The 27,383-nt window shown below is 32.6% G+C and overlaps 1 protein-coding gene and 1 long non-coding RNA gene across 6 annotated transcripts in view; one reads left to right on the forward strand and one right to left on the reverse strand.

Moving 5' to 3' along the window:
• LOC118183437 (uncharacterized) overlaps nt 1-27,383 on the forward strand; it is a 57,658-nt gene that overhangs the window by 11,183 nt on the left and 19,092 nt on the right. For 3 of the 5 annotated variants that reach the window (XM_085810742.1, XM_035352982.2, XM_035352975.2), the window contains exons 2-5: nt 10,687-10,831; nt 12,891-13,243; nt 13,807-13,906; nt 23,792-23,872. In XM_085810742.1, coding sequence (XP_085666868.1) covers nt 10,753-10,831; nt 12,891-13,243; nt 13,807-13,906; nt 23,792-23,872 — 613 coding nt within the window. In that variant the 5' untranslated portion in view covers nt 10,687-10,752. The remainder of the gene's footprint in view (nt 1-10,686; nt 10,832-12,890; nt 13,244-13,806; nt 13,907-23,791; nt 23,873-27,383) is intronic. The other 2 variants (XM_085810751.1, XM_035352999.2) reach the window with 2 other exon arrangements.
• Nucleotides 16,965-27,383, reverse strand: part of LOC118183459 (uncharacterized) — a 36,357-nt gene continuing 25,938 nt past the window's right edge. Inside the window, exon 2 of the long non-coding RNA XR_004757246.2 lies at nt 16,965-17,187. This is a non-coding gene — a long non-coding RNA (uncharacterized LOC118183459). The remainder of the gene's footprint in view (nt 17,188-27,383) is intronic.

The following is a 27,383-nucleotide window of genomic DNA, read 5'->3' on the forward strand; positions in this document are numbered from 1 at the left end:
GCGCCATGGTGGCTCTAAAACATAAGCACTGAAATGTGATACCTGTAAGCCTGCAAAAAAGTGCAATTTATCAGTTTTTTTTTTTTTTTTTTTTTTTTTTTTTTGATGAGCTGAGTAAAGAAAAGTTGAAATTCTCTAACTAATAACAATTATTATATTTGGGAAATTATGATTTTTCTTCAGTAGTCGTCATATTAGGCTTTTAATTTTAATTTTACTTTTAAATTTACTTAATAAAGAGAAGATAATTGCAATAATCTAACTGTATTTTTCTTTTTCTCTGTTCAATACAAAGTTGCATAAATTGTACAAGCTAATTTTTTTCTTCTCTTTTTATAAAATTTTTGCTGAAGTCTTAAAGACTGTAAGACAAATATATTTAGAGTTTATGGTAACAACAGTGCATAATGAATATAAAATTCTCCTAAATATTAGCATACGGCTTTCGGAACATATGAAATGTTAGACCTTTAACTTACACAAAACTGATTTTTTTTAACTTAAAAGTGCCCAAACGTCGTTTTAACACCATTTAAATCTTTTTTGTAACTGGAAGTATAAATCTATAACCAACAGTTATGAAATAAAGGCCGAGTAAGGACATCTTTGGATACAGTGTAGATAAGATAGATGAATTTTATTATTGATGGAAGACACAATAAAATGCTTTAGCTAGGTTTAGAGGCAAGCTTGGTGCATAAACTATTGAAATGCTTTCTTCAGTAATGTAATTAATGATATATAAAGATGATTTTGTCCAAGCATAAAGACAAGTTTGGGCTAAAGCTAAGCAACGAGCTGGCAAGTTGTTCATCGGAATTTGCTCAATCGCCTAGAAGTCTAAGTAAGGTATATTTCGTAATTTTTTATACGAATCTGGGAAACTGATCAGATGATCATTAAGGGGAATTAAGACATTTGTTTCACGTTGGAAGAAAGTAAAATTACTATTGACTGAAGTACTGCAGTTGAATATAATCATTTTGAAGGATATAATAGAGGTACCACAAAAACATTTGCAAAGCTGTACGACTTTACTTTTAAATACAAATGATATCGGTTCGTAATGATTTATGCAGTATAATATCTTAAATTATGTCAACATAAGTCTAATGAATTAAATATTTCACCATTTTCTTTTCTTTCTACAGTATTTATTTGTGTTTTTCAGGCACACAGTCCCCTAATTATACAATGAAACAAATTTTCTATAGAATAAGATGCAAATGTCATTTAGCCAACGAACTATGCAAGCCATAAGACTATCTTGATCTCCATTCTAAAAAACCGTAGAATTCCCCTCTATATACGCTGAAAAAGTCAGTGACATTTCCGATAATTAATAAGTAGTGAATGGTTATTATCACATCATTAAGGAGCAGACGTAAAGTTTACAATTATGTTTTAAGATCAGAAAGAGAATGATGTTGAAGTAGGTGGATGTGGATGTACTTTAATTTTATGCACAGACTTTTAGGTGTGTGTGTGTGTATTTAATTATGGCAAAGCACACTAGGGCTATATGCCTAAGAGGAGGGATGCCTTTCGTGGAGGACTTTCTAAGGGAAACTGGCTCGTATGCACGTTACACATGGGGAAAACCACGAAAACACCCATGCAGCCAGCCCGTTCGCGGGATTCGAACCTCGGACCGAACTACCAGTGTTCAGCGACTTTACCGCTCGGCCGCTGGTGGGCCCAGACTTTTAGGTGGTTTATACTTTGCAATTGTGGCGAAGAATCTCTGAAACGTAATAGATACACAGACTGTCTAAATGCGGCGAAACACACAATGGTTATTTGCCTGAAAGGAAGATGTCTTTGTGGAAGGTCTTCTAAGGAAAACTGGCTCGTTTTCCGTTGCACATATGGAAGAGCAAAGGTCAAACGCCCACTATTCAGCTGCTTATTCAATCGACAACTAGCGGGACTTTTGTAAAATGAAGATAGTCCTTAAGTTTCGCTTTATTTGCAATAAGGAGCTCATTATCACAGTGAAATGACGGATAAAAATTAGATCATTGAGCAATTCTGAAAATTGCTACACTTCAATTTGCTTCCTACACAGCTTCCTCTCGCAGACTTATTTCCAATAGGGTTGTGAATGCAAAACTAATGTAAACATTTATATACGCATAAAAATATTTCTGTCTTAAGTGAATAAATGCGTTAATTCTAACGATTTGGCATAAACTCCGTGCGGCTTAGAGAGCTTAAGTTCAAAACCTTCTCGTCAAGGAAATGTAATATTTCCAGAGACAAAATTAGCAATATATTAGAGGAAAGATTTATACAAGAAGAAAGTCACTTCCTGGTTTGTGTTCATGTCTCTTTGGATGATGAGAAACAAGAGAATATCCATTGCGAAAAAAGGCATTATTAAAACTTCTTGCAGAAAAAAAAAAACTCTTTTTCTGCAATCCATTAAAGAAGGCGTAAATTTCTTGTATTTATCTGAGTTTTCTGACATATTAGTATTTCCTCTATCCAACCCAACCATCAGGTCATCTGTAAGGCAATGTGCCCTCTCATTTGGCAGCAAGTGTTCAAATCTCTTTGGTCAGAAAATAAATTTGTGTGTGGGCAGGTATGCATTTTCCATTGTCTATTTCCCTGCTATCAATTACTGTGACCTAAATTAAAGTTATCATTAAGTAGGGAGCGTTTTTATTATCAAGAATGATATCCAACAGAGTGTAACACCGTTCATCATAATAATGAAACATGTGATTTATTTCAAAGAAAATATAAGTAATATTTCATTATATGTTCTAAGATGTGTATCCTTCAGCAAAAGGCATAGTATTGCACTGGAATGTAAATTCTAATAAAGAAAACTGAGTTTGTTATATATATAGCTTAGAAGATTGATACTGTTTGTGTCTTAATACTTATGAGTAATACATGAATAGCAAAAAAAAAAAAATTAAAATTAGAATGCAATATTTTGGGATTTAGGACTACTAAAGTGTTTTTGTTGGTAATTAATGTCTCTGTATAAATACAAGAATTAATTTTTGATTTAGGATTTCTTGGAGATGACCGAAAGAATATGTCAGTTTCAGAAAATCTATACATTGTAGTTTCATTTTAATGTTTTATGCATTTGTATTAGTTTACGTAACGCATTCCTGGAAGTTTCCAGTTCTAGCGTCCTGGAATATGAAAACACTGATTCTTTTATGTAACGATCTACTGAAAATAGCGCATAGCTTATTAAAATTAAATAATATTTTCTGGATAAACTGTAACTAACTGCTTCTGACGCAATAATTATCTTTTCTTCATCTGTTTATAGTTTATGTATGCAGTTTGCAAGTAAAATAGCTAAAGAACCGTCGTTAATTCTATAATCATAACTGACTTCTATTTATTTATATAATATGTTTTACAATATACAAGAATTATAAATAAATCCCGTTTTCCCTCGAATTATTAAAATTAATTATTATTTACTTAAAAATCATGACTTCTCAAATTTAATGAATGTATGTTCTGGCATCTCTGAATTAGCTAAATAATAACAATTCTCATTTTCTGTATTCATGTGGAGCCTTTCCCTGGTGATATGGCATGAAATCATTCAGAAATGCTCGTTATCGAAAAAGTCACAAATTTCTCAGAAACCTTTTCTTATCAAATTTTGAGAAAGATACATTTTCATGAGAAAAAATCTAAAATTTCTGCATTGAAATCAATCGACTGATTGAATCTTCAATATCGTGACTTTGAAACAATGTAAAGATTGGAAAACGTTTTACGTGAAAAGACCAGATGTTACCTGACAGAGACTTTATCAACTTATATATTTGACGCATATGGATATGTATGATATTATGTATCACATACCACATTTTCAAAGAAAAAGTTAAAAGTTTTCTAAAGCGTCATTGAGGCTCTATAGAGCCAAGTATTATTTGAAACACTAAACGAAAATGAATCTACCTTTGCGAGTGCTATTTTCTCTCTCTTTCATATATAGACGTTTCAAACTGATAAATAATAATTTATGAATCTGAATGTATTTATCCCATTTATATCCAATTTCCAGTCTGTGAATTTAAAAATTAAAATTTCTAAATACTATTTGTTATTTTAAATATCAGACTGTTGATAAAGAGTTCTTTTATTTCTATTAAAAAAAATTTTTTTGAAGTTTTCTATACTTCGGCATAACATTTATCCTGTTCACTAAATTAGCGATTATTATTTAAATACGTATGCAAAAGGTTTTTCTAATAATTCATCATCAAGTAATTTTATTTAAATTGCGTTACATAAATTTTAATGCCAGGAATTCAGATATCATTCTGTTACCTGAGGGAAACGTTGTTCAATTTCGTTAGCCGTTTCTGAAATAGTGGTGCAAAACAAATTAATCAGTACTTTACTTAAAAATTAATATTTCTTGAGGAAATAGCAATAGAAAATGTACTCATAAAAACAAGAAATGCTAAAGGCGCAATGAAGAAGCTCGTAGATGAATTATATCGTATCCATACGGTGCATAGGATTGTTGCTAAAATTACCTTAGATCTTTCATGACCAGAAGATAGTATTCGTCATGGACTACGTAGCATGAGTTGCCAAGCAGATTATTCTTCTAATCACTAATAGTTCGTTGTCGATTCGAGAAATTTCGTAATTTTCTCCATATATAACGTGAATATTAATCAGTTATCTTTAAGAAGTTCTTTACAGAGGTCATTCACTCACAGCAGATAGCCCTCTAATTTTCTTTTAATACTTTGCCATTATGCAATTAATTAGCCACTATTATCTTCTAATGAAAGGTGAAAGACAAATCTATGCTTTGAAAGAAATATGCGTAACGAGTGGTATTCCTCACCTATTGTGAAATAAGCCTTAATTTAAAGATTATTTTCTTGTTAAATGAAAGAATAAGTTTGTAATGAAGTAACTTAAGATTCAAATCATGCATCAGGAACTGAGCCAGTTACATTCTAACGAAAATTGGGCACAAACTTTTAATAAATAGAAATACTTCCTTTCCCCATCTCTAGATGCTTGCCAATGAAATCAATATATATATATATATATATATATATATATATTGATGATTAAACAATGTCCGCAAGGATCTTATCCTTCGGAAATATACGCTTAAGATTTACATTTAGTGGATGAGGACACATTTAATGAGAAGGGCAAAATGAAATTTAGCTAATCGGGATGACTAGACATAATACTCATGGCATGATCATAGGAAGAAACAAGTTCCGTTTTATAAGAAAATTACATTAAATATCTAGGAAGAATTTGCGTCCGAACGCCAGACCTTACTGTCAGTTTTTGATTGCAATAATTAGTTACCATATCAGGACTACTATTTCTCCTTATCTGCTTGGCGAACATGAAGTGTCCTGAATGGGAACTGTGAGCTTACTGGAAGCTATGTTCTGCGGGAATTTTAAAATAGATGACTAAGGGGCGAAGGGTTTAACTACCCTTTATTCTCCACGATATTACAGACGCTCCCGCACTTCGGGATACAAAGACCAACCACTTGTAGTCTGAACGTAAAAATATAAGAACTACTAACTAATTAAATTTAAATAAGAGCTAACTTTGGAAACTTTATACAGATGACTAACTCTAAGGTTGGCCTTTTAGTTTATTACGTATGTAGAGCGCAAACTACGGAAAACTACAATACATTTTAAATATCGAGAGGACTAAACCTCTGTCCTTAAAGACGGACAGCAACTGATTGAAAACTCGCGTGGAATATAATGGCAAGGAGGCTCACTTTCTCTCCATCTAAACTCTGTTCTTGGCGAAAAGCCACAACTTAAATACGTAAGCGTTAGCAAGTACAATTTGTGTAAACATATACATGCGTTTATTCTGGCCGGAAGTGAAAAGTAAGAGAAGACAGTAAAGTTTTGAAATAAAATAAACGTTAGTAAAACTTAAGATACTTACAACCAAGATTCATTCAAATGTGTTAGCCCAAATTAGCTTTAGTCCAGAAGGGCTATTAGTCTCGAAACGGCATTTTGCGTTGAATCACTCTAAAAGTCTGAATCACTTTGCCACCAAATATTATCGCCCTGTATTACATTTAAAGAATTTAAATAATGAAGAATCTGCTGAAATGTTTGTAGGTTTTTTGCATTATGAAAAAACAACTGAAACTAGAGCCATTAATTTTGAATTAATCCTCGATCTGAGCATGGGCACCTTGGAAGTCCGAATATTGAATTTCGAATTTGCTTTATTATCTATTTCATATTTTGTAAAATTTTAGGGAATTTTTGATTAACAAACTCAACAACTTCAAAACGAGAAATAGCAACACCGTACGGAAAAAAAATTATCTCCAGCGCGCAAGACTACGTATCAGAAATTCTAAAGATATGTTGTTTTTAAATATTTTGTGATGATGTTGAATTTAATTTTATGTGTCTGAGCGCGAATCACATGATATTTCATAAAATAAGGGAACACACAAAACGTTAAAAAAAACGCCCCTTTGCGCGTAATATGAAATCTGAAGCTTGCAGTTTTTTCACGTTTATTTCACTTTTATCACAACTTTGTGATCTTTTTAGAGGATTTTAGAAAGATCTTTTTAGAGGTGTGATCTTTTTAGAGGATTTTGTGATGATGTTGAATTTAATTTTATGTGTCTGAGTGCGAATCACATGATATTTCATAAAATAAGGGAACACACAAAACGTTACAAAAAACGCCCCTTTGCGCGTAATATGAAATCTGAAGCTTGCAGTTTTTTCACGTTTATTTCAATTAATTTCAATTTTGTGATCTTTTTAGAGGATTTTAGAAGGAAATTTTTTAATTTTAAGTTCCTATAATCTATTTAATTTCGACAAAGCGATGACTGACACAGCAAAATATGTCCTGTTTTACTGCCCATCTTGAGCCCAATCGGCAAATGGAAGAGCATCTCAAAAGTCTGAACATTAACTTGCACTACACTTGCATCTGGATAACGCAAAGCAGTATCATTCTGTGTTGAAAAGCTGACTGTTGAGAAATCCAATATACTCACTGATGGAAATGTTACAAAATTTAATTCTGTGTATAGAAAAAAACTTTTTACATTGAATTAACCACAAAGCAAACTTTTATATATTAATATGCAATTTGTTTCAGCATTTTCCTTCCTTATTTCTGATGCTTTAAATATTTGCTTTCCTTGCTTCTATATATTGAATTTATTCTGGAATGTGTGTTTCTGCTGTATTTTCAGTTAAGTGTAAATTAGGTAATGCCTATTGAAATGAATAAACTATAAACCTCACACGCTGTTTTAAATTGTTATTATTATTATTACTCACATTATAATTCACATTATAATCACATTATAATTCTTTCCACAAAATTTGAGGAATATTTCAGTCATTTTGGAAGCACAAAGCAAGGTTGCTTGAAGTTAATGTATCACTCAAACGAGAGCATTATATTATTTCATTGAGTCTATGATTTATTGTTAAGAAAAATACCAATGATAGTTAAGAAAAATACCAATGATAGTTAAGAAAAATACCAAGAAATCCGACAAAATTCCCATTGATATAAAAATACTATTTTTTAAAACTATCTGATGTTGTTAGCATGAAATTCCCCATCAATTCGATATTAAGACGGCGGAATTGGAGGAATGGCAACGAGTTTTAGATAAACTAGTAATTTCCGATTGATCGTTTGTAAATAAAATCAAATTTCTTTATAAGCTTTATGACTCAGTGTTAATTATAAACACTACTCGTTTTTTTATTATTTTATTCTCTCATGAAATGGAGAATGATAGCAATATCTGCTTATACTTTAAGAAATTTAAAAGTATCACATCGATTGTAAAATATCCTCTAGTCGTATAGTGTTTTAGATTCACGAATGACCTAACAGTATCGAAATTTTAAAAGCAGCATATCTTTAGAATTCCCGATAGAATGTTAAATGTTGCCATACATTTCTTTTTATATTCGCTATATTATTTATATTTGTTATATTATTTCTTTTAAAATAGTACAAACAGAAAACATTTGGTGGCAATACCCTTTTATTTGAAAAATGATTCGACACAAAAGTGAAACGAACATGTAATTGAGGACTGACGATAATACATTTAGCTGCTTAATAACGAGAGCTCGTCTTCATAATGAGCTTATTCTCGTTGTATTTAGCATAATTCCATTAAAACATTTAATGCTTACGAATGTAATACAGTGTCTCAAAAAATTGATGGGACACTTGTGCTTTACAAAAGAAAACTGTAATAAAATTAATTAAAAAAACATGTAAAAATTTTTTGTGGGTGTGTTTCATACTTAAATTTAGTAACAATTATTACATAACATACATTTTCTCAAAATATTAAAATATTAATTTAATAAAAATATAATTGTTTAAAACGGAGCAAAAAATGGCTCACATAAGTGATGGGACACCATTAGATACTACTACGTACTACAATAAAAATATTTTTTTGGGGTTTTTTATTTTTACTCATAAGCAATTGGCAATAATTTATAAAATCGTCTGCAGTATTTCTCTCCAGTTTGTTTTGGAAGTTTTGTGTTTTTTAGCTCTGTGCAGCCATGAATGCTAAACGAAAAGAAACTTTGCCTGAAATTCGAAAATTAGTTATTAATTTGCATACTGAACGTGAAAAATCTATTAGAGAAACTCCTGAAACAGTTAACTTGAGTCATTCAACAGTTTAAAATATCATTAAACGATATAAAAAGAATCATATAATTCAGGATAAAAGAAGACCTGGCCGACCATCAAAGCTATCCAATGGAATAAAGTGAATTATCGTTCAAAATATTAAAAAAAATCTAAGAATGAGTGCTCCTAAAGTTGCTGCTGATTTACAAGCATTATATGGAGTAATTGTTAAACCTGAGACTGTTAGAAGAGTAATTCGATCTGCTGGATATCACGGTAGAGCAGCCAGGAAAAAATTCTTCGTAATTGAAAAGAATAGAAAACTTAGACTGGCTTTCACAAAATCCAACATAAATAAGAATTCTGATTACTGGAATGAAGTTATATTTGCCGATGAGAGTAAATTTAATATATTAGGTTCTGACGGTAGAATCGTGGTGTGGAGAAAACCCAGGGAAGAATTCTGCAAACACTCTTGGTACTCTTGTTTTTATTGACAGTATAATGAATCAGTACAAGTATATTGACATTTTAAATCAAAATTTGAAATCTTCAGCGCGAAAATTGAACCTTCATAACGATTTTAAATTCTACCAGGAAAATGACCCCACGCACAATGCTTTGAACATTAGACTCTGGCTGTTGTATAACTGTTCTGAAGTAATAAGAACACCACCACAATCTCCAGACTTAAATCCCATAGAGAATATTTGGCAAAAATTGGAATCAAGAATTCGCAAACACACCATTTCTTCAAAACAACAATTAAAATCGGTGCTTCAAAACTAATGGGGTAAAATCACTCCAGAAATCACAAAAAAAAAATTAATCGAATCCATCCCAAGAAGATTAAATCATGTTTTAAAAGTAAAGGAAATCCAACAAAATATTAAAACCTTTTAAAAAGTAAACTTTTGGGATAAATAATTGATGGAAAAGTAAGTGTCCCATCACTTATGTGAGCTTTTTTGCTCCGTTCGAAACAATTGTATTTTTATTAAATTAATATTTTAATATTTTGAGAAAATCTATGTTATGTAATAATTGTTACTAAATTTAAGTATGAAACACACCCACAAAAAATTTTTACATGTTTTTTTTTAATTTATTTTATTACAGTTTCCTTTTATAAAGCACAAGTGTCCCATCACTTTTTTGAGGCACTGTATGTTGTTCTCAATCGCATACCTATTTTATATACCAAATTTGAGAAGGTTTAAATTAACTCATAACATATTTTGTGTGAAAATATGTTCAGAGCTTCAAGTATATTATCATTTCCGGTTTATCAAATTAAGTACAAATCTAGAGGGTTATTCCTTTATTATAAAAGTCTTATGTACTAAAACGGAAAATTTTGGATTATATTCTAATATGTTTTTTCATTAAAAACTATTATGGGCTTCGAGTAAAGTACCACTTCTGATTTCCCATTAATGACTCTTATAAGCTTCCTGTAAAGTTCCAGTTGTAAGCCAAATTCTAATCAGCTTTTCATATACATGTAAGCTTAAATACGGAAAACAGAAATTTTTGGATGTTTTGTATAAAAGTTATCGTGGGCGAAAATCTTGTTACACAAATACATACATAAACATTATTGTAAAAATAGTAAAAACGTGTTGTGGAGACCCAAATTCGAGCTTATTTGCAGAAAACTCATTATCCAATTTTGGGACCAAAACCTTGCCCATGTATACAAGCTGGTGAGAAGTAGAAAATATCAGTACATTTTTGTTATCGGCACCGGACTCAGAAATGTATGCATGTAAGTATGTACGTACGTACATATGTATGTGAGTGTATACGCATACACACATATATGCATAAATATTTCTAAATTCTGTCCCGATAACAGAAAATACCAAAATACCACTTTTTCGAGTCACTTTATGACGGTACTTTTAATTTATATATTTTTTCTTTTTTAAATAAAATAAAATAAAATATTAAAAGTACAGTAATGAAATGAGCAATGCTTAGAAATTATTAATTTAATTAATTAAAATTATTTTTTCTCTTCAGTACGAGAGAACTGGATTAAGAAAAGATTCTGACAAGCCATTGCAAAACAAGAAGAGCTACTCAAAAATGTTCGAACTTCAAAATTTTCTGCCTTCTCCAACAGGCAGGATGTTTTCTACAATTTTGACAACCTTGCAAAAAATAGGTTTTTCTAATTTCCTATTTCGTATTTCGAAACTAATTATGTTGATTATAATAAATTCCAAATCCTTTAAAAATTTCTTTTTGTTCTTTGAAACTCATATATACAGATATAGTATACGCTATGTCCCCAAAAAAATATATGCATCCAGAAGAAATTGAGCCACAATCACGAAACTCGGCAGGAAGTCTGGTAAGGGATATACAAAAGATTTAAATTTCGACGCCAATGAGACAAGGGTAAGTGTACTATGCGCGTATGAGATGCGCAGCTAGGAGAGTTTAAAAGCATGATTGTTCGTGACGAATATGTCGACTTCAATGAACGGTGTTGTGGCTAGAGATGCCTCTGACATATAACCGTCGGCAGTACGAACATTAGTCATACTTTGAAAAGGGGCGTATAGTAGAAAGCCTCAGAGAAGCATGTTGTTCGTACAGGTGTATCGGCTGCCACTTCCATCAGAGTGATATGGTAGTTACTTAGTGCTGGCGACAATGTATCTCGGAAGGGAGAGTCTACCATCGGGGACAGTCAGAAGGTCAAAAGAACACAAATGAGCCCGAGGATTGGGCAATCAAATAAAAGCGGGCCACTTCAGCAACAACAACATAGCTAGCATCAAATTCGACGCCATTTAGCACCTTCCAGGCATCCAGTGGTATCAAGGGAAACCATTCGGAGACGACTGGCCGATGCTGGTATATGCTGCCAACGTTCATTAAACACCTCCCACTGACTCCACATTGAATGAATTTTTGCCGAACTCGAGCAAGCTGTGGTGTGACCGACTGGAGGCGTGTGATCTTCAGCGATGATCTCGATTCAGTCTCAATACTGATGACCAACGCACACGGTCAGCGATGCCATCCAGCATTTGTTTTCGAGCGGCATATGGCGATTACACAAGGTGTGACAGTGTGGGGAGCGATTGTTTGGGACACACGATCACTTCTAATCGTCCTTTAAGGAACTATGACGGCTATTCTATCAAGTCGCCCTGGTTCCATTTATCAGCAAGAAAACCCTCGTCCACATACTGCGCAACTCTTCCAACAATGTCTTCAAGGCTATGACGGACTATCGTGGCCTGCCAAGTCACCACAGCTCTCTCCAATAGAGCACATTTGGGACGGGCTTGGAAGACAACTGCAGCCATCCCAGAATAATGGGGAATTAACTGCCCATTTGCAAAGATTATGGCATGATTTTCCTCAGGAGGTCACAGGTGGCCTACGTAATTCGATCCACGCCGTATTTGCTATGCTACTTACTGATTTGTAACCTTTTTCATGCCATAACTTCATAATAAAACGATCGTTTGTTCTGAATCTGTAATCATTTGCTTATCTCCTCAAACACTACATACATGTTAAATTTCGTGTAAAATAGTAGTTCGTTTCCTTCTGTGTGTATGTATTTTTTGCAACAGAGTGTACAGATATATATATATGCCTAGGAATACAAAATGTATAATTAATTTTCCTCATCTCTGTAACTTTGGTAAGCGTGACGAGATCATGTTTAGTAATTTGGTGAAATTGAGTTGACTTTACTTCTATTTCTGTCACTTACTGTAACTAGTTGAGTAGTCTTTCATCATTTTGCTGAGTTAATACATCAACAGAACTCCTCATTTTCACTCTTTTCACAATCAAAAAGTAAAACAATTATTAAAATTTTAATAGTAGCTAAAATTTCTATCAGTTTCAATTTCCACGCAGAGTATCATATCATTACTCAATAATAATTCATAAATATTTTCTGCAAAATCAGTAATAATTCATAAATATCAGCGAATTAAAAACTTGTTAAGCATTTTAATTAGGAACAAAAAATTAAATTTTTATTTTATAAAAGTATGTTTAAATTTTATTTGAATACTGTTTAAAATTTTAATACAAAAGATTTTTTCTATTTAAGTTATGCGTGTTTTTTATTCATTTAAATTGCAATGATAAATCATGCATTGCCTTTGAAAGTGCAAAAATTGCTAAATTTTCTTTGAGATACTATGCATTATTTCCTATCTCTAAAATTAAAAATATTTCTTGTTTTTTAGTCTTCGTACTCTACTTCTGTCTGTTGATGCTTAACGGATCTCTATTCAACTTCTTCAACAAATTTTTAGCTCCGCCGCAATCCAAAAAAGGCTGGTTATCATTTCTGCTACATGCAGAAAAGGATGCTTTTCAATCTCCTCTAAGTATCTTCACCAGCCACAGCTGCATCCGATCAGTTTTGATGGAAGACGACTCTAGTGTAGAAAAGGTATACTCAAGACTGTCGCCATTTACTCAGTGGCATTACCTAATGATTATAAGAAGTTCCAAATTAATGGCGCCATTTGCCTATCAACTGAGTTTATTTGTTATACCGATGCTGTTAGGAATAGTTTTAACATCCTTCGTGAAGGTAAGAATTATAATGTGTTTGAGAATTTATAACCTTAGAAACCCAAACTCTTTGATATAATCATGCTTTCTGAGTTTGCATTCCATCTCATTAATTAAAAGATTAATTACAGAAATAATCATCTTTCCACTTAAATAAATATTTATAATTAAAACTTAAATTTGCAATTAAATTTTTTAGTTTAAAAAGACATCTTCAGTGGACTACGTAGATTACATTGCATTACATGATTATTCACATAAAAAAGCAAAATACATATTTTTATTGCGCCTAGTTAATTTAAAATCATTTAACCATAAAATGTAAGTAATATTAGGGCAAAATTCACAAGTTTATCAGAGTTAATTATTTATGTTTATAACGTATTTCTACTAAAAAATAAACCGATTTGAGTTTAGCACTTTAACGCATTCTTTTCCATAATATTTCCAAAAGAAATATTAAATATTCTTTCTTTCTTTTAAAATTTTGGAATTTATGGAAATTTTTATGTCAAATGTTTGATCTGTTTAAATACGTCTATTTTATTCCATGTAGCGAAAATAGTTTTATATCCTTCACAGCTATTACTGAAATCTTTTGATAATGGCATCACAACATGGGACAAAGTTCGGCAGAAGTTCCCTATTTCACATTCAACGCCAATGTTCATGCCACAAAAATGTAAGTGCCTCATTTCTCTTTTATATCTTAGTACATGCTTTATGAAGTTAAAAAAGCAATTTGTAATAATATTTCGAAAGCAACTGCAAATCTACTACTGTTCGAAAAGACATAACTTTCATTAAAATTGTCCACACCTCGATAAAAATGAATCTCTAACTAATTACTTAGCTATCTGTGTAAAGATGTGGGCACCACCAGGTAAGTAAAGTTAACTGCAATTGAATTTCAGAAACTGAATTTCTAGAAGGTAATTCAATTTCTACTTACAGAAGAATAGAAGGCAATTTTTATGCCGCTATTTCCTTCTGAAATTTTCTGTCTTTTCGAACAATTACGGATTAGTATAATTACATAAAGATGCAGGAAATTTTACACGAAACATTGTTGTAAAGATATCTCGTCTTAATCCTCTGACCGGGGAGACCGTATATATACGGCCTAGAATATAATTTGTGATGTCTGAAAGAACGTATATGTACGTGTATTTTACATAAAAATATATGGCGTAGATAAATAGCGTAGATTTTACATAAAAATAAAATACTTCAATTTAAATTCTTTTCCCCTACTTTCATGTTTTGCATTGAATAATAATAAGAAACAGTTTAAAATGTACTTTGAATAATTTCCACATGATTGATTAAAATCTTAGGCAAAGAAAAACGGTTATTGTGTTTTTATAAATGAAGTCAATTATGCAGATTTTTAATGAGTTGTTTTAATTCAAAGCAAAAAATTTTTGAAAAGGTTTTTGATGAAACATTTGTCTGCACGCAGAGTTACGAATCGATTCATCAGATGATATTTGCACGATAGAATAACAACCAAATAGCTAGGATGCATATGAGATGAACAACGCAATGTCAGCCGCGCTTCTATCCTCTGCTTCACTGTCTTTCCATTTTGTGCTGAGGTTTAAGTTTCTGACCATGAAATAATGATTTTCTTTCCACATAAAAGAAATGCTTTTATATATACACCATGTTTCAAAAAGAATATACGTATTACAAAGTGTTATTTTGTCCAAACTATCGACCATTGCGCCTAGTCTCGGCTATTGGCGAAACGAATACAAAGTCTAGTTTATATTAATAGCCGCTAGATGTCAGTTGTCTTCTGTTTTGCGTAGTAACCGTCACATGTTTAAAATGGCTACTCCGCAGCAGAAATCATTTTGTGTTCTCGAGTTTGACACCCTGTGACTTCTTCCTGTGTGGTTTGATTAAAGACAACGTTTATGTACAACCACTCCCACAGAACCTGGAAGAGGTGAAGAACCGGATCCATACTGTCATAACATCAGTGACGAAAAACGTGCTTGCCCGAGTATGGAAGGAATTTGAGTATCGATGTGATATTGTTCGTGTCGCTGATGGAGAACATATTGAACATCTGTAATCTGAACTTGAGAGGTTCCTCCATACGTAGGTAAAGTTTCATATTCGTATGCCATACAGTTTAATAAATATATGCATTCGATATACGTATATTCTTTTTGAAACACGTTGCATATAAAATCATTTTTTTTTCTACATTTTTTCTGCAATCTGTAATGTGCAGCTCTGAAATTTATAATAAAGTTTAACATTTTTTTTTTTCAAATATATTTAGAGTCATTAAGTTGTTTCGAAACAGGAGGTGCCAAAAATGCGCAATGCCCTCCCCGGGACTCGAACCTGGACCTCTCGAAGACGCGCTTAGTGTGCTACCTTTACACCACGAAGGCATGTTGGAAGGAGCGAGAAAATACCTTATATGTTCATTATATGTGATTGAATTTTATACCTTTTTCTGTTTCCAAACTGTATTAAATATTTGCTTTTAAAACTTAACAGCATCCTAAGTTTTAGTTCACGTAATGAACTCTGCTTTAGCAGCAAAAAATTCAAAAGGTAAAATATTAGTAGAAGATTACCTAAATTTTCTAATTGCGTTCGACAGAAGCTGCTGTAAAATATCTAATGTCTATTCCTAAAACAACAATTTAAGCAAAAGTTATGAAAGTGAATGAAAAAAAAATATTATTTTATTTCCTCTTTATAAAAGAAAATGCTTGTCTTGAAATAATTAGGAATTTTCACAAAACAAATGAAAACTGTCATTTATGCAAAATAGATGCAGACCATTTGCAATGATTTCAGTTAGCACTAGATGCACTAGACCATTTATTGCAATGATTTCTGTAATCAAAATGGTTTACTTTTAGTTAAATTATATTATAAGATATTAAATTTTTATTAAATGTCAGTACCTTTGTTTATCCATACCAAGTATCTGCTAATGCATTGACATTCTTTCCAAAAGAAGCAGATATTGTCTTGATAAAGCGGTCTCCATATAAGCCATTGACGCTTTTTTATATCAGTATGTTTTAAATTTGGTGATTAAGCTACTAATTTTGGTAACTAAGGAGGCAGCCTATTTATCAGGAAATTACCAGTGCGCGCGTTTTAATATACCGAAAGAAACTGATGGTTTTCATTCATGGAAATCGACCCTGTGATTTTATTTCTGTTGGCAAGAAATGATTGATCGAAAATAAGAATGTTAAAATATAATAATCATATTGAATGTATTGTCTTTCCTAGCATTATGGATTGCGTGATTACTTGGATTTTAAATTCAATAATGAAAACACTTACCTTCTGTCAATATTAAAAATGTATAGATCTTCGCTTTCATCTGCATAATGTTTAAGTATACTATGTGATGATTTCTATGTGACGGAGCTAGAAAAGGATATTTTTGCGCTATGTATTCAACAAATGATAAATTAAAAAATTATAAGGTGTATATTAAAATAAATGCCAAATCAAATAGTTACAATATTTTAAACGCTAAGCATTGCAGTCAGGGCGTATTTTTTTAAAACCCTCTTGTCGAATGTATGATTATATTTTTCCTCAAAAACAAATTAATATTTTTGAAAAACTAGCTGTTAAAATATCTGTTTTTCTAACATAAAAATGAATTCTATTTTGCTGCGAATTAATATATTCTAGCTCAGTCATTTTGTGCGCTCAATAATAACGAAGTAAATGCGTTATCACACATACCCGATTCGGAAAATCATTTAATTGGAACAGCTTTTCTACATGATATATCGTTGAAATTTAGTTTATCTTTCCCTTTTCCGATAAGTTGCAAGATTATTCCTTTTTCAAGCAGTCACTATCAGCATCGAAACCTTTCCAGCTCGGCCATTATCGTGGAATCCTTATTTTTCCTTCACATGGTAACCCAAGAGTCATCCATAGTCGTTGACTGCTTTAACTCGTCTGGAAAAGGAGACAAAGTGTTATGCGTCGTAATCATTTTTATACATAGTAACAGTTTAACTATAAAGCTGCAATGTACAGAAAGAAATAGAAATTAGTGCGTAATTACATATCATGCTTTAAACGTATTCTATCTTAAATACAAGCTAAATTAAATTTCCCTCATATTTTTCTCAAGCTAATATTTGTTTTTCCGAAAGTGAATCAACAGAAATTGTTTATTGTGTCTGATATTTTTTTGATTATTTTTTTCTACCAATGCTAAAATCAAAAAATACCTCTGCATAAATTTTAATACATGTTACTAATTTATGTCTTTAGATGAGAGTAATAAAATGATATTTTAAATGTTATTCTTTACAGGGTAATTATGCATTTCTATCAATTATGAAAATTATTCTATTAAAATTATAGTATTACCTTTTAGCTCCATTCACTATATGTTTTTAAATTAAAATAAAGATTGCTGTGCGACAAAGTTCAAATGATTCTAAGCAAATGGCACTTGTTTTAATTTTCAAATAAATATTAAAATGCAAAGAGTATTTTCATGGCCGATTTCTAGAATCTCATTAGCATTATCCTCCTTTTTAAACAAGGGTTGATTAAGGAAGACTAGCAACTGTTAATAGTACTGAAAATAATAAAATGAATTTTAGTCGATAATTCTGTGGAGAGATAGTGAATGGAGCTACCAATACTTAAAGTTTCTCACTGTAATCGCTTGCCATGTCTATAACCTTCCGCTAAATAACTAGAAGGCGTCTTACACCATCAGCAGATTCACGTCTGTTGATGCTGTACAGTAAAAGCATTATACACCACCATAAAGCTTGGAAAATCTCCTCTCTGTTGTAATGAATTCTTCGTGTTTGCGCTTTTGTTTCAGCAAAGATATCCTAGCCACACGGACTGATAACTGGCCAGAATGGTAGGGTCTTCCAGTACCTCTGATCACCATCATCGCAGGAAATCCGTGAAGTGTTTTCAACACTGCACACTATCATGGAGGAGGCTACGATTTTTCAACAGGTGACGTCATTTTTCTTAAGTGCTAGGCACAGTTAACGTCTCAGGTGATAAATCCAATTATTCTCCATAACAATATGTGGTGTCATAATGTAAGCACTCTCAACCGATCTCCTGCTACGGCGGCAATGGGAAGTACTGGAATTATCTCCATATTTAATAGATATCAGTCCGTGTAATTACAATCTATTCGACAAAGTTAAAGAATCACTCAGAGGTATCCATTCCAATAGTAAATTTAACATTATTATCGAATATTCTTTGATTACAGCATCGCAGTAGAGACGATGTGTATTCGTACTTTAAGCTGTCATTGTGGAGCTTCAGTAGAAATGGACGTGCTAACAGAACACCATATACATGACAAGATTGTACTTAGGAAACTGTCTGTGTTTGTAAATTTACAAACACATATAGCAGTAGCAACAAGACTTATCGACTTGTTGCTACTACTTTTCATCCAACCTTTATGTACTACATATATTCAAGACTAGCTATATATTTTAAGTACAGTAATTTTAAGTACCAAGTGTTACGTCGAAAAAAAAATAATATTTTTCATTTAACTTTTATTTCTTTACAAACTGACTGCTTGGTGCCGCGACCAAAAAAAAAAAACGAACTAAATCTAACTACTCTAACTTTGTACATACATAATTAAAACTTTTAAAATCTAAGAGACATCAAAGAAAGATATCCTCCCTGGTGTTTCGGTAGAATCACGATTAATTGACAAAAACAAAATTCGAAAATGCACTTCCACAACAAAATCCTTACCAGGCTATCTCTCACTAAATGAAAACTAATTTAGATCTTCAACCTGAAAACACATAAAATTCAATACTTAATCTAGAGATAGCGTTCAACCTTTACCATTTCAAATACCACACAGATCTCTTCAAACACCGGGGAAAGATACAAACTCACAATTAAGAAGTTTACTCAACATAATCAAAATAAATTCTATAAACAGATCGTATAGTCACCAACACTAAAATTGATTTTTTTTTCTACTACCGCAATATAATTACCCAGGTTCGGTTGAAAAACCATGTTTCCGTTAGGATCACATGGATGACCTACAGTAGACCACAATTAATACACAAAAAAAACATACAGTAATAAAGATAATAAACACATTTATTGACAATTCCCACACATTATAATTTAAGATAGCTGGCCAGACTACCCCTACAAAATCTTTTAAAGTTATTCATAGTTTTTTTCTTTCAAATCAATCTCATATTTAACATTAATCCATTAATACGAGTACAAAAATCATAGCGAAACACGTCACAGTTCTTAATCATTTTAAGCAGAAAACCAAGAAGATTAAATTTATTTAAAAAGACTAATTTAGAATCAATCATATTGAACATAGCACTTAAACATTAAAACAAAGATTCACTTCCTCCAATTAGTTCAATTGACTTCTGACTATTAAACATTAAATAAAAAATTACTATCTCAGCTAGAAATTTGGTAAAAATATTCAATTTTTTATCTACTTAACATGTCAACTCTTGCTTTAGTATTAAACATTTCCAAATTTAAAAGGATTATGCATCAAAATAAAACACCAATGATAATTAAAAAGTCACTCACGAAATCGGCGTACCACCTTTGAGAGACTCAGGGAGCTGCCCCGATCTAAATTATAAATCCCGAAACAATAACTGCCAAATCTTCATCGTTGTTTTCCGGAACCGGAGCCTTTTCATAGTTCCAGTTTAAAGTTTTCAAATTCCTCCGTTAAGCAGCACTTTCACTCAATCAACTTCCCGTTTTCGAAGTTCCACTAAAAGAGGTCGAAACTGGAGACAAAAGACCAAAGCAGACCTCAGGCGATGACGACTTTCCATATTTCCATCTTTTCTAAAGCAAAATAGATACTCCAGCACGAACGAGCAGTTCAGACTGTTCCACAAATGGGAAAAAGAAATCTCAGCGACGAAATTGAAAATAATAGGCCGCAAGTATTGCCGCCGTGAAACATGTCGAGCACCCACACTGTCTCGGACCCTCCGTACCCAGGAATCTCGGAGATAAAAAACTTAACTGTATACCGCGGTCGACCACCGAAGAACCGCCGCGTTTTTCCTCCGCACCATCTCAGCACCTCACTGACCGCGGCCGACCCCGTAGGGGCCGCCGTCAAAGTAGCAAACCCCTAAGGCTCCAAAAACCCTCTTAAAAGTCTTCTCTAAAAATCGCTTTTTTATTTTCAAGTCCAAAAAGATCCCTTCCTGCCTTCCGTGCAACGGCTTAAGAAACCTCGGTTTACACACACCAAGAAACGCCTCAAAATTACTATTGGTTCAAACTACACTAAAATTAAAAATTTAGCCAATCTTAAGGAAACTTGGACTCCCTTTAGCCAATTAAAAGAAAGGTAATAAATAGCCACTGAAATTCTCAGAAGTTCAGAACTTTCTACAAGAAGACAGACCCTTTCTTTCCCACGCAACAGAAGAATGTTTCCAACCTATAACTCTGTCAAAAAATCGCTGCCCCTTAGAACTATTCGCCTCTGAACGAGAAAAACACGAGTTTTCAACCCCCGCGAAAAAAAGGGAAAATGCAGCTGGACAGTGACCTCTAACCTCCAAAGAAGCCGAATCGTGAGAAACGGAAATATACCCGCGCCCTTTTAATTGTAACACAATTCTGCCAAACTTAAAGGAGCTTTGCCGTAAAGTTTAACAATATTAAATATTATACATTAATTTAAAATAAGCTCAATACAAATTCATTAAACACAGTAAAATATTATAATAACTAAGAATACATTATGCACAGTAAAATAACATGCAATAATTATATACAACAAAAATAAAATACATAAGAATTTACATAACACAAGCTACTGGAACCTTAAATATACTTAGAGGACTTTTCGGCCTGTCTACCATCTAACTGCAGTAATTACAACTCAAAGTAAAGGTTTAAAATAAACATGTTTATTAACACCAGCGTGACAATTTCACAACCTTAGGAATGTAACAGAAACAAATTTCTTCTATTTGACAGAATACACGTTTAAGTTAAATTAAATTTGACATACAAATTAACCCTGACTCGGCCCTAAGTTTTCACAGACCTGGATCGGATTAAAACCGATAAAGTTTAAATTCATTCAGCATAGAAATCAAGCGAAATTTGCCAAAATCTTTCACTCAAACTCAAGAAATATGCGCTTGTTTATATTTTAACTAATTTGCGTTCTGGTGGGAGTTGATGAAAATAGAAATGATAGTTAAAAACGAATCAATGAGATAATTGGGTTAATTAATGAGATAATTGGGATAATTTGCACCAATTAAAATAATTGGTGCAAAACTTAACTAATTTTTAATGAAAATCCCTATTGAGTTATTTTAGTTTGGATTTTAGCCGAAAAGAGCAAATCTTATTTACCTTAAAGATTCATAAGTATTTAAGGTAGAGAACTGAACATTGGAAGTACGGCTCATTAGTAGCAGGGTATAATATAGGAATTTTTTTTTAAAAAAATCAAAACAGGAGAGAATATACGTAAATGCGAAGGTGCAAAACTGTAATGAAAGAAAAGCCCATTAGAATACTCATACTACTTATATACGAATTTAAAACCCTTTGACCGGCCTGTGTTTTCTCTAACAAAGCAAACATTTCCGAAAATGACCATGAGAAAGATTTATTTTCTTGTTTTGTAATATCAAATTACTTTTGGCACTTTGTACCTGGATTTATGCACTTTTCATATATTGCCTTAATATCTCGGACTTATTTTAAGACGCACATGGGTCGTACAGAAATGAATGACACAAATGCTGTCACAGAGCGGAATACAATTTATTAACAAAAAACTGATAGTACATCAGTTAGAAATAATCCCTTCCCATGTCAACACACTTCGGTTATCTAACTGGGAGGTCTCGAAAGGCTTTCGTAAACCCTTCTGTGGGAGTGTTGGTGCACCACCTAATGGACAACTGCATGCAATTCGGCAGAAGATTCAACATATTAGCCCCTGACTGCGTCCTTCATCTTGTCAAGCAAGGCGTAGTCCCATATGTTGGTTCGATGTCCGAGGTCCACACACATTTCTCAAATCCAAATCGCCATGCACAATCTCTTGCAATGCTCCTTATGCAAGCCCTGTCTTGTTGAACGTTATGCACCTGTTCGCTATGATCAAATCCGACACAGCCGCCACATTTGCTGCTATATTCGATATTGCTGGTCATCCCGCGGTGACACCTTTGGCTACGGTCTCATATCCACTGTTGACCTTTGCCAACCAACGGAATACGGTACGTCTTGAGGGTGCTTTGTTCCCGCACACCGACACCATGTGATGAGGAATCTCACTACCCTGTATCCCTTTCTTCCATAGGAACCACGCTGCCAACGCTGACTGTGATAATCACCTTTCATCATTGCTGTCCAGGCTCTCAATGACGGAGGAGAAAGGGATGAACGCTGTCTTACACCGTTCGGGGCTTGCGGCCAGCTCCATCTATGCATTCTGAGTAGCTCACGCCTCCTTGTATCTATTTCACTTGTTTTCCCTTCGGACAGTGTAATAGTTTCGTTGTGAGAGCCCTTGTGTCAATCATTTCTGTACGATCCAAGTATATGTTCTTACAGACATCCCAAAAAATATTCTAGGCCTTATATATATGACCTTGCCGCTTAGAGGGTTAAAAGGCTAACGGTGCACAGGATATCTCAAATTTAATGGAAATTCCAATTAGTGATTACCATAGCAAATAATGTTTTGAATGTAAAAAGTATAAAGCACTTCATAAAACGTTTTTTTAGCATTTAAGTTGTACATACAGAAAGCATTAGCAGCTTATTTCATTGGAAACCAAATCCTAAATAACAGATCAAAATTATACAATCAGCTTTATGAATTAGCAGATTCATTAGAAACCATAAAAAAGTGTTCAAGTTTTAAATAAAAACAATTGATTTGCTTAAAATAGAATTTTTATCTGTGCAATTAACGTTGCCATTTAAATATACGAGTTGAAACCTAAAGCTGTTAAAAATCAGTTCCATTCTTCAGTGACAGTGTAAATGAAATTCTCCAGTGACAGTGTAAATGAAATTCTCCAGTGACAGGGTAATTGTAATTCCTTTCGGATGAAAAATAAAACAGAATTTTCTAATTATATTCTCAATTGCATAGACAATGCAACCTGAGGAGGGTTGCATTGTCTATGCGCTTGAAGATAAAAGTCATTGAATATTGTTGTTTCCTTGGGAGTTTTATTCTAGAATGAAAGAATCTGGGTACTTGGTGCTTATCTTCACACTTAACTATAGATATACCTAGTGCTTAGCGAATTTAAATATTGGTCAGTTATTCTACCCATGCTTCATCTCAATGATGGAAGTAATATAGATGATCTGTAGGGAAAAATTGTCATATGTTTTTAAGATATAAATGTCTGATCGTGTATCCAAACATGAATGAGCACAGAAAAGTTATCAAGCCGTGTAATCGAAATTTCACATTTTTTGTTTCTACTGTGGGTAAAGGAACTTTATTTTTTATAAAAACATTTTTATCATTTCTTTTCAGCTTTGCGTTATGTAATCATCGTGACTGGACTCGTCATAACCTCCTTGGTAATGTGCCTATATACGAAAACAATACAAAATAGTGAGTACTTTTCCTCTACAGTTTACATTCATTACCCCTAAATATGTTCATTCTACATTTTGCACTTTGAAAGTCTAATTGTTGTTCCATTATTATTTTTCAATCTGTAATTATAACAAAAGATTATTGGTGTCTTCATATTGTCAAGAGACTTGTAGTGTTCCTAACCACTTTGTGCTGAACGTAGTGGAACTTATTGAACTATGTAGCGACTTATGGCTGAGCCCAAATGTGTAAACGACAAAATTCGGAGAAGTGTTAAAATACCCTTTTATTAACTCAAAGAAATAATGATAGTCAGCCCCTTCTCGGGCTTACAAGAAAGCCTCCATTTGGGCTGAAGATAAGAAAATAAGAAACTAATCTAATGCTAAACTAAACTGACTTAGCCGAAGCTGTATACAATTACCTAACGTAGTTGGCCCTTAATCAAATTAATCCGCACGTACTATACGGCCAAGCGAAGTGAACTTGAAAGCGAAGTAGCCTGACGGCAAACACGCGCCACTAAGGATTCCTAAGCTGTTCTGCTGAAGTAAGCGAAACTTCTTCATATACTGTTTCTACCTCATTTATGCAACGCGATACAAAAAACTCATTCTGGAAGGTAATTGAAAGTGGGAAACAAGAATTTAAAGGAAAAGGTTTCAAAATTAAAAATGATTGTGAGAAAATTAAAATAACTCTCACAGACTAGATACAAGAATAATTATCATTTCCTAGCTATAAAGTTAATTGTAGAGTGAATGAAAACAACTGAAAGAAAAGATCATTACTCTATGATTTACTTTATTACCATAAATAATAAATCAAGATCATTCATCTGAAAGACCGTACACGCGCTAAAATATTTCTCAAGGATGAAAATCATTTCCTTCTGCTATGGCTTCTGTTTCAACCGAACAGAAACGATCATGTTATTTCTTCTCATACGGGATGAACCTAATATAAAAATGGCTAACTGTAGAGTTTTCCAATGTTTGTGGAACATGTTGCACATATTCTTTGTTTTTCTAAATGCATTTATTTTGCTAAATTTGAAAGTATTTAAGAAGTAACACAATAAGACATTTAGTCTCTCTCCATACACTCAATTCTTTCCAGACTTTAGAGAACAATATATCTAATCCTCATTTATCTAGCGTTTGAAGATAACTTACTTAGTTTTGTTTAATTTTTCTTGCTTTCCAAAACTCAGTTTAAGATGAAGCTGCGAACGTTTCGCCTTGCAGCATTTCTGCTGCATTAATTAGCATGCAAAAGGCCACCTTTCTATCCTACAGTACTTTTGGAGATGTGTCTATTGCTGGTGTTGTATGTCTCCCACAGCTGCCCTTTGTGCAAGAAGATTAGATTAGTTAGATTAAGCGTTAGATTTTTTTATTACCTACAGCTGAAGAATAAAACTTAAAAACAGCTGTCTAATTTTCTGTTTATTCATTTTGGGACTCGAATGACGCTTACTTTATTATTTTACGACATCGTATTCGAAGTCGTTTATGAGAAGGTACTTAGCTTTTCATTTAAGAACTAATGCCTGTTAACGAACATAAATACTAAAATATCCAAATGATGCTTCTGTCTAATAAAAATGGAAAACGAATCATTCACATTTACAAAACACGTGTAGCGGATTGATGAAGTGTAAAATACAAATCGCTTGATAATTTTTGGGACCCTTCATTTTAGGACCTGAGGTATTATTTCTCAATGACTTAGGAACCTCTTGGATGAAGAAGTTCCTCGGGGTTGCGACTTGTACAATCCCATAAATCCGCCTTTGCGTGGACTAAGAGTATAACTAAACACATATACTTACATTTTTGCTCAGAAAAGGGAGACAATCTTTCCAGTCTGTAACCAAAACTTTTAATAATATTCATAGTAGCACAATTGGTTAAATGAATCAAGGAGGAAGAATTAGCTCACCTTATTATGCATTGTCTATATGGCAAACAATTTTGCTTACGGGTTTGTAAGTTATCTCAGTGTATTTAGTACAGAAATTTCATTCATCGTTATTATATGTCATAGAAAGTGTAATCAAGTGAGACCGTAGTGAAAGTTACGAAATTGAATTTCATGCAGCTTATCTGCAATCACTGATGATCGAGGCATTGTGGCATCTTGTTTAAGAAAACGATGATCCTTTGTAAATTATCATGATTAGTAATCATTCAGGTTGCCTTGCGACATATAAAAGCAAAATAAATCAGTCTTCCTTATGTTTCTATAGTGTAATTTTAGGCACATCAATTTACTAGAGGGCAGTGACTAGGCTACCTTTTCTGAAATTCCTCGCTGTTATCTGATCTCAACTTGCCTCCATAACTGTCCAGGCTAAATGGTAAGAGTTAAGGCTTAGATTGGTCAATTAAGTGCAAAATGCTCTGCCCTGTAGTCGTCTTTGTGGGATTGATGTAACTGTTTTTATATGTTGTTAGCACATCTATCCAGTAGCAGAAAAGTTCTAAATTCATTCTAGGTGAAAAGCTAAATTTTCAATGATTCTTCGCTAGCAAATTTTGCTTTCGCACGTTTTAATCTCATCTGTGAATTTTAAGATTTTCTTTCGTTACTCCAATGGTTAGAAGCTGAAAAAGCTTTAAAACAGCATTTTGAAAGTCTAAATGGCCCACATTTTTCTACAAAAGGTTTGATTCCTTTATACAACAAAGAAATATCTTAGTTCATCACAACTATCTTTTAAATAATCACGAATAAACATGCATTACTTAGACTTGAAAATTTGCTTCTCTTGTTAATAATAATAAAGAAGAATAAATTTGTATAAATAAAGTAATAAGATCTTGTATTTATCAAAACTATATATCCAACTTCTTGCAGTTTTAATTCCTATTGCTACATACTTTTTCGTGAAAAAGTAAGAATCAAACCAATTTTTTTTTTTTTTTTTTAAAGAATCTTGGCATTACATTTCTTTTAGTTTTAAAAGCTAACCAAGTACATTATAGATTCATCTTCCCTTTCCCTATGATCGTAAGGCATAAAACAGAAAATCATTTGAGAAAAATAAAAATAAAACCGCGCTAGAAACAGTATTTGTCTAATGCTTGAATAGAGAAAATATTGAATTAACATTGTTACATGCATTCGTATTGTGAAAGAATTTTATATTTTGTGTTTGGAAATCAAACTTAATAATTACGAAACTAAAATTTAATCAGAGTCTGTAAATAGCATTTGTTCCAGCCACACCATTTTTAGATTTTAAAACTTCTCTTTATCTCAAACATAAAACGAATTGTTAGCTTCATAGCCTAATTGAAATGGGTTATTGTTATGCAAACTATGTTTACATTTGTCGTGAATGTTTACTTTCTCTTTCGTTTAAACTGGTATATTTAACGGATTTCCATTAATCAGCGAAGGTTTTATTAGTATATGTAGCTATCGTTAGAAATGTAAATACGAAATTTTCATTACTATCTCAAGAAACTGAAATAGTGTATCTAACAATTTTAAATTTAATACGGCTATTGTCTTGAGT

Source organism: Stegodyphus dumicola, chromosome 1 (assembly GCF_044657685.1).
Source record: "Stegodyphus dumicola isolate Sdum_Otavi_A_Nest chromosome 1, ASM4465768v1".
NCBI classification, from domain to species: domain Eukaryota; kingdom Metazoa; phylum Arthropoda; class Arachnida; order Araneae; family Eresidae; genus Stegodyphus; species Stegodyphus dumicola.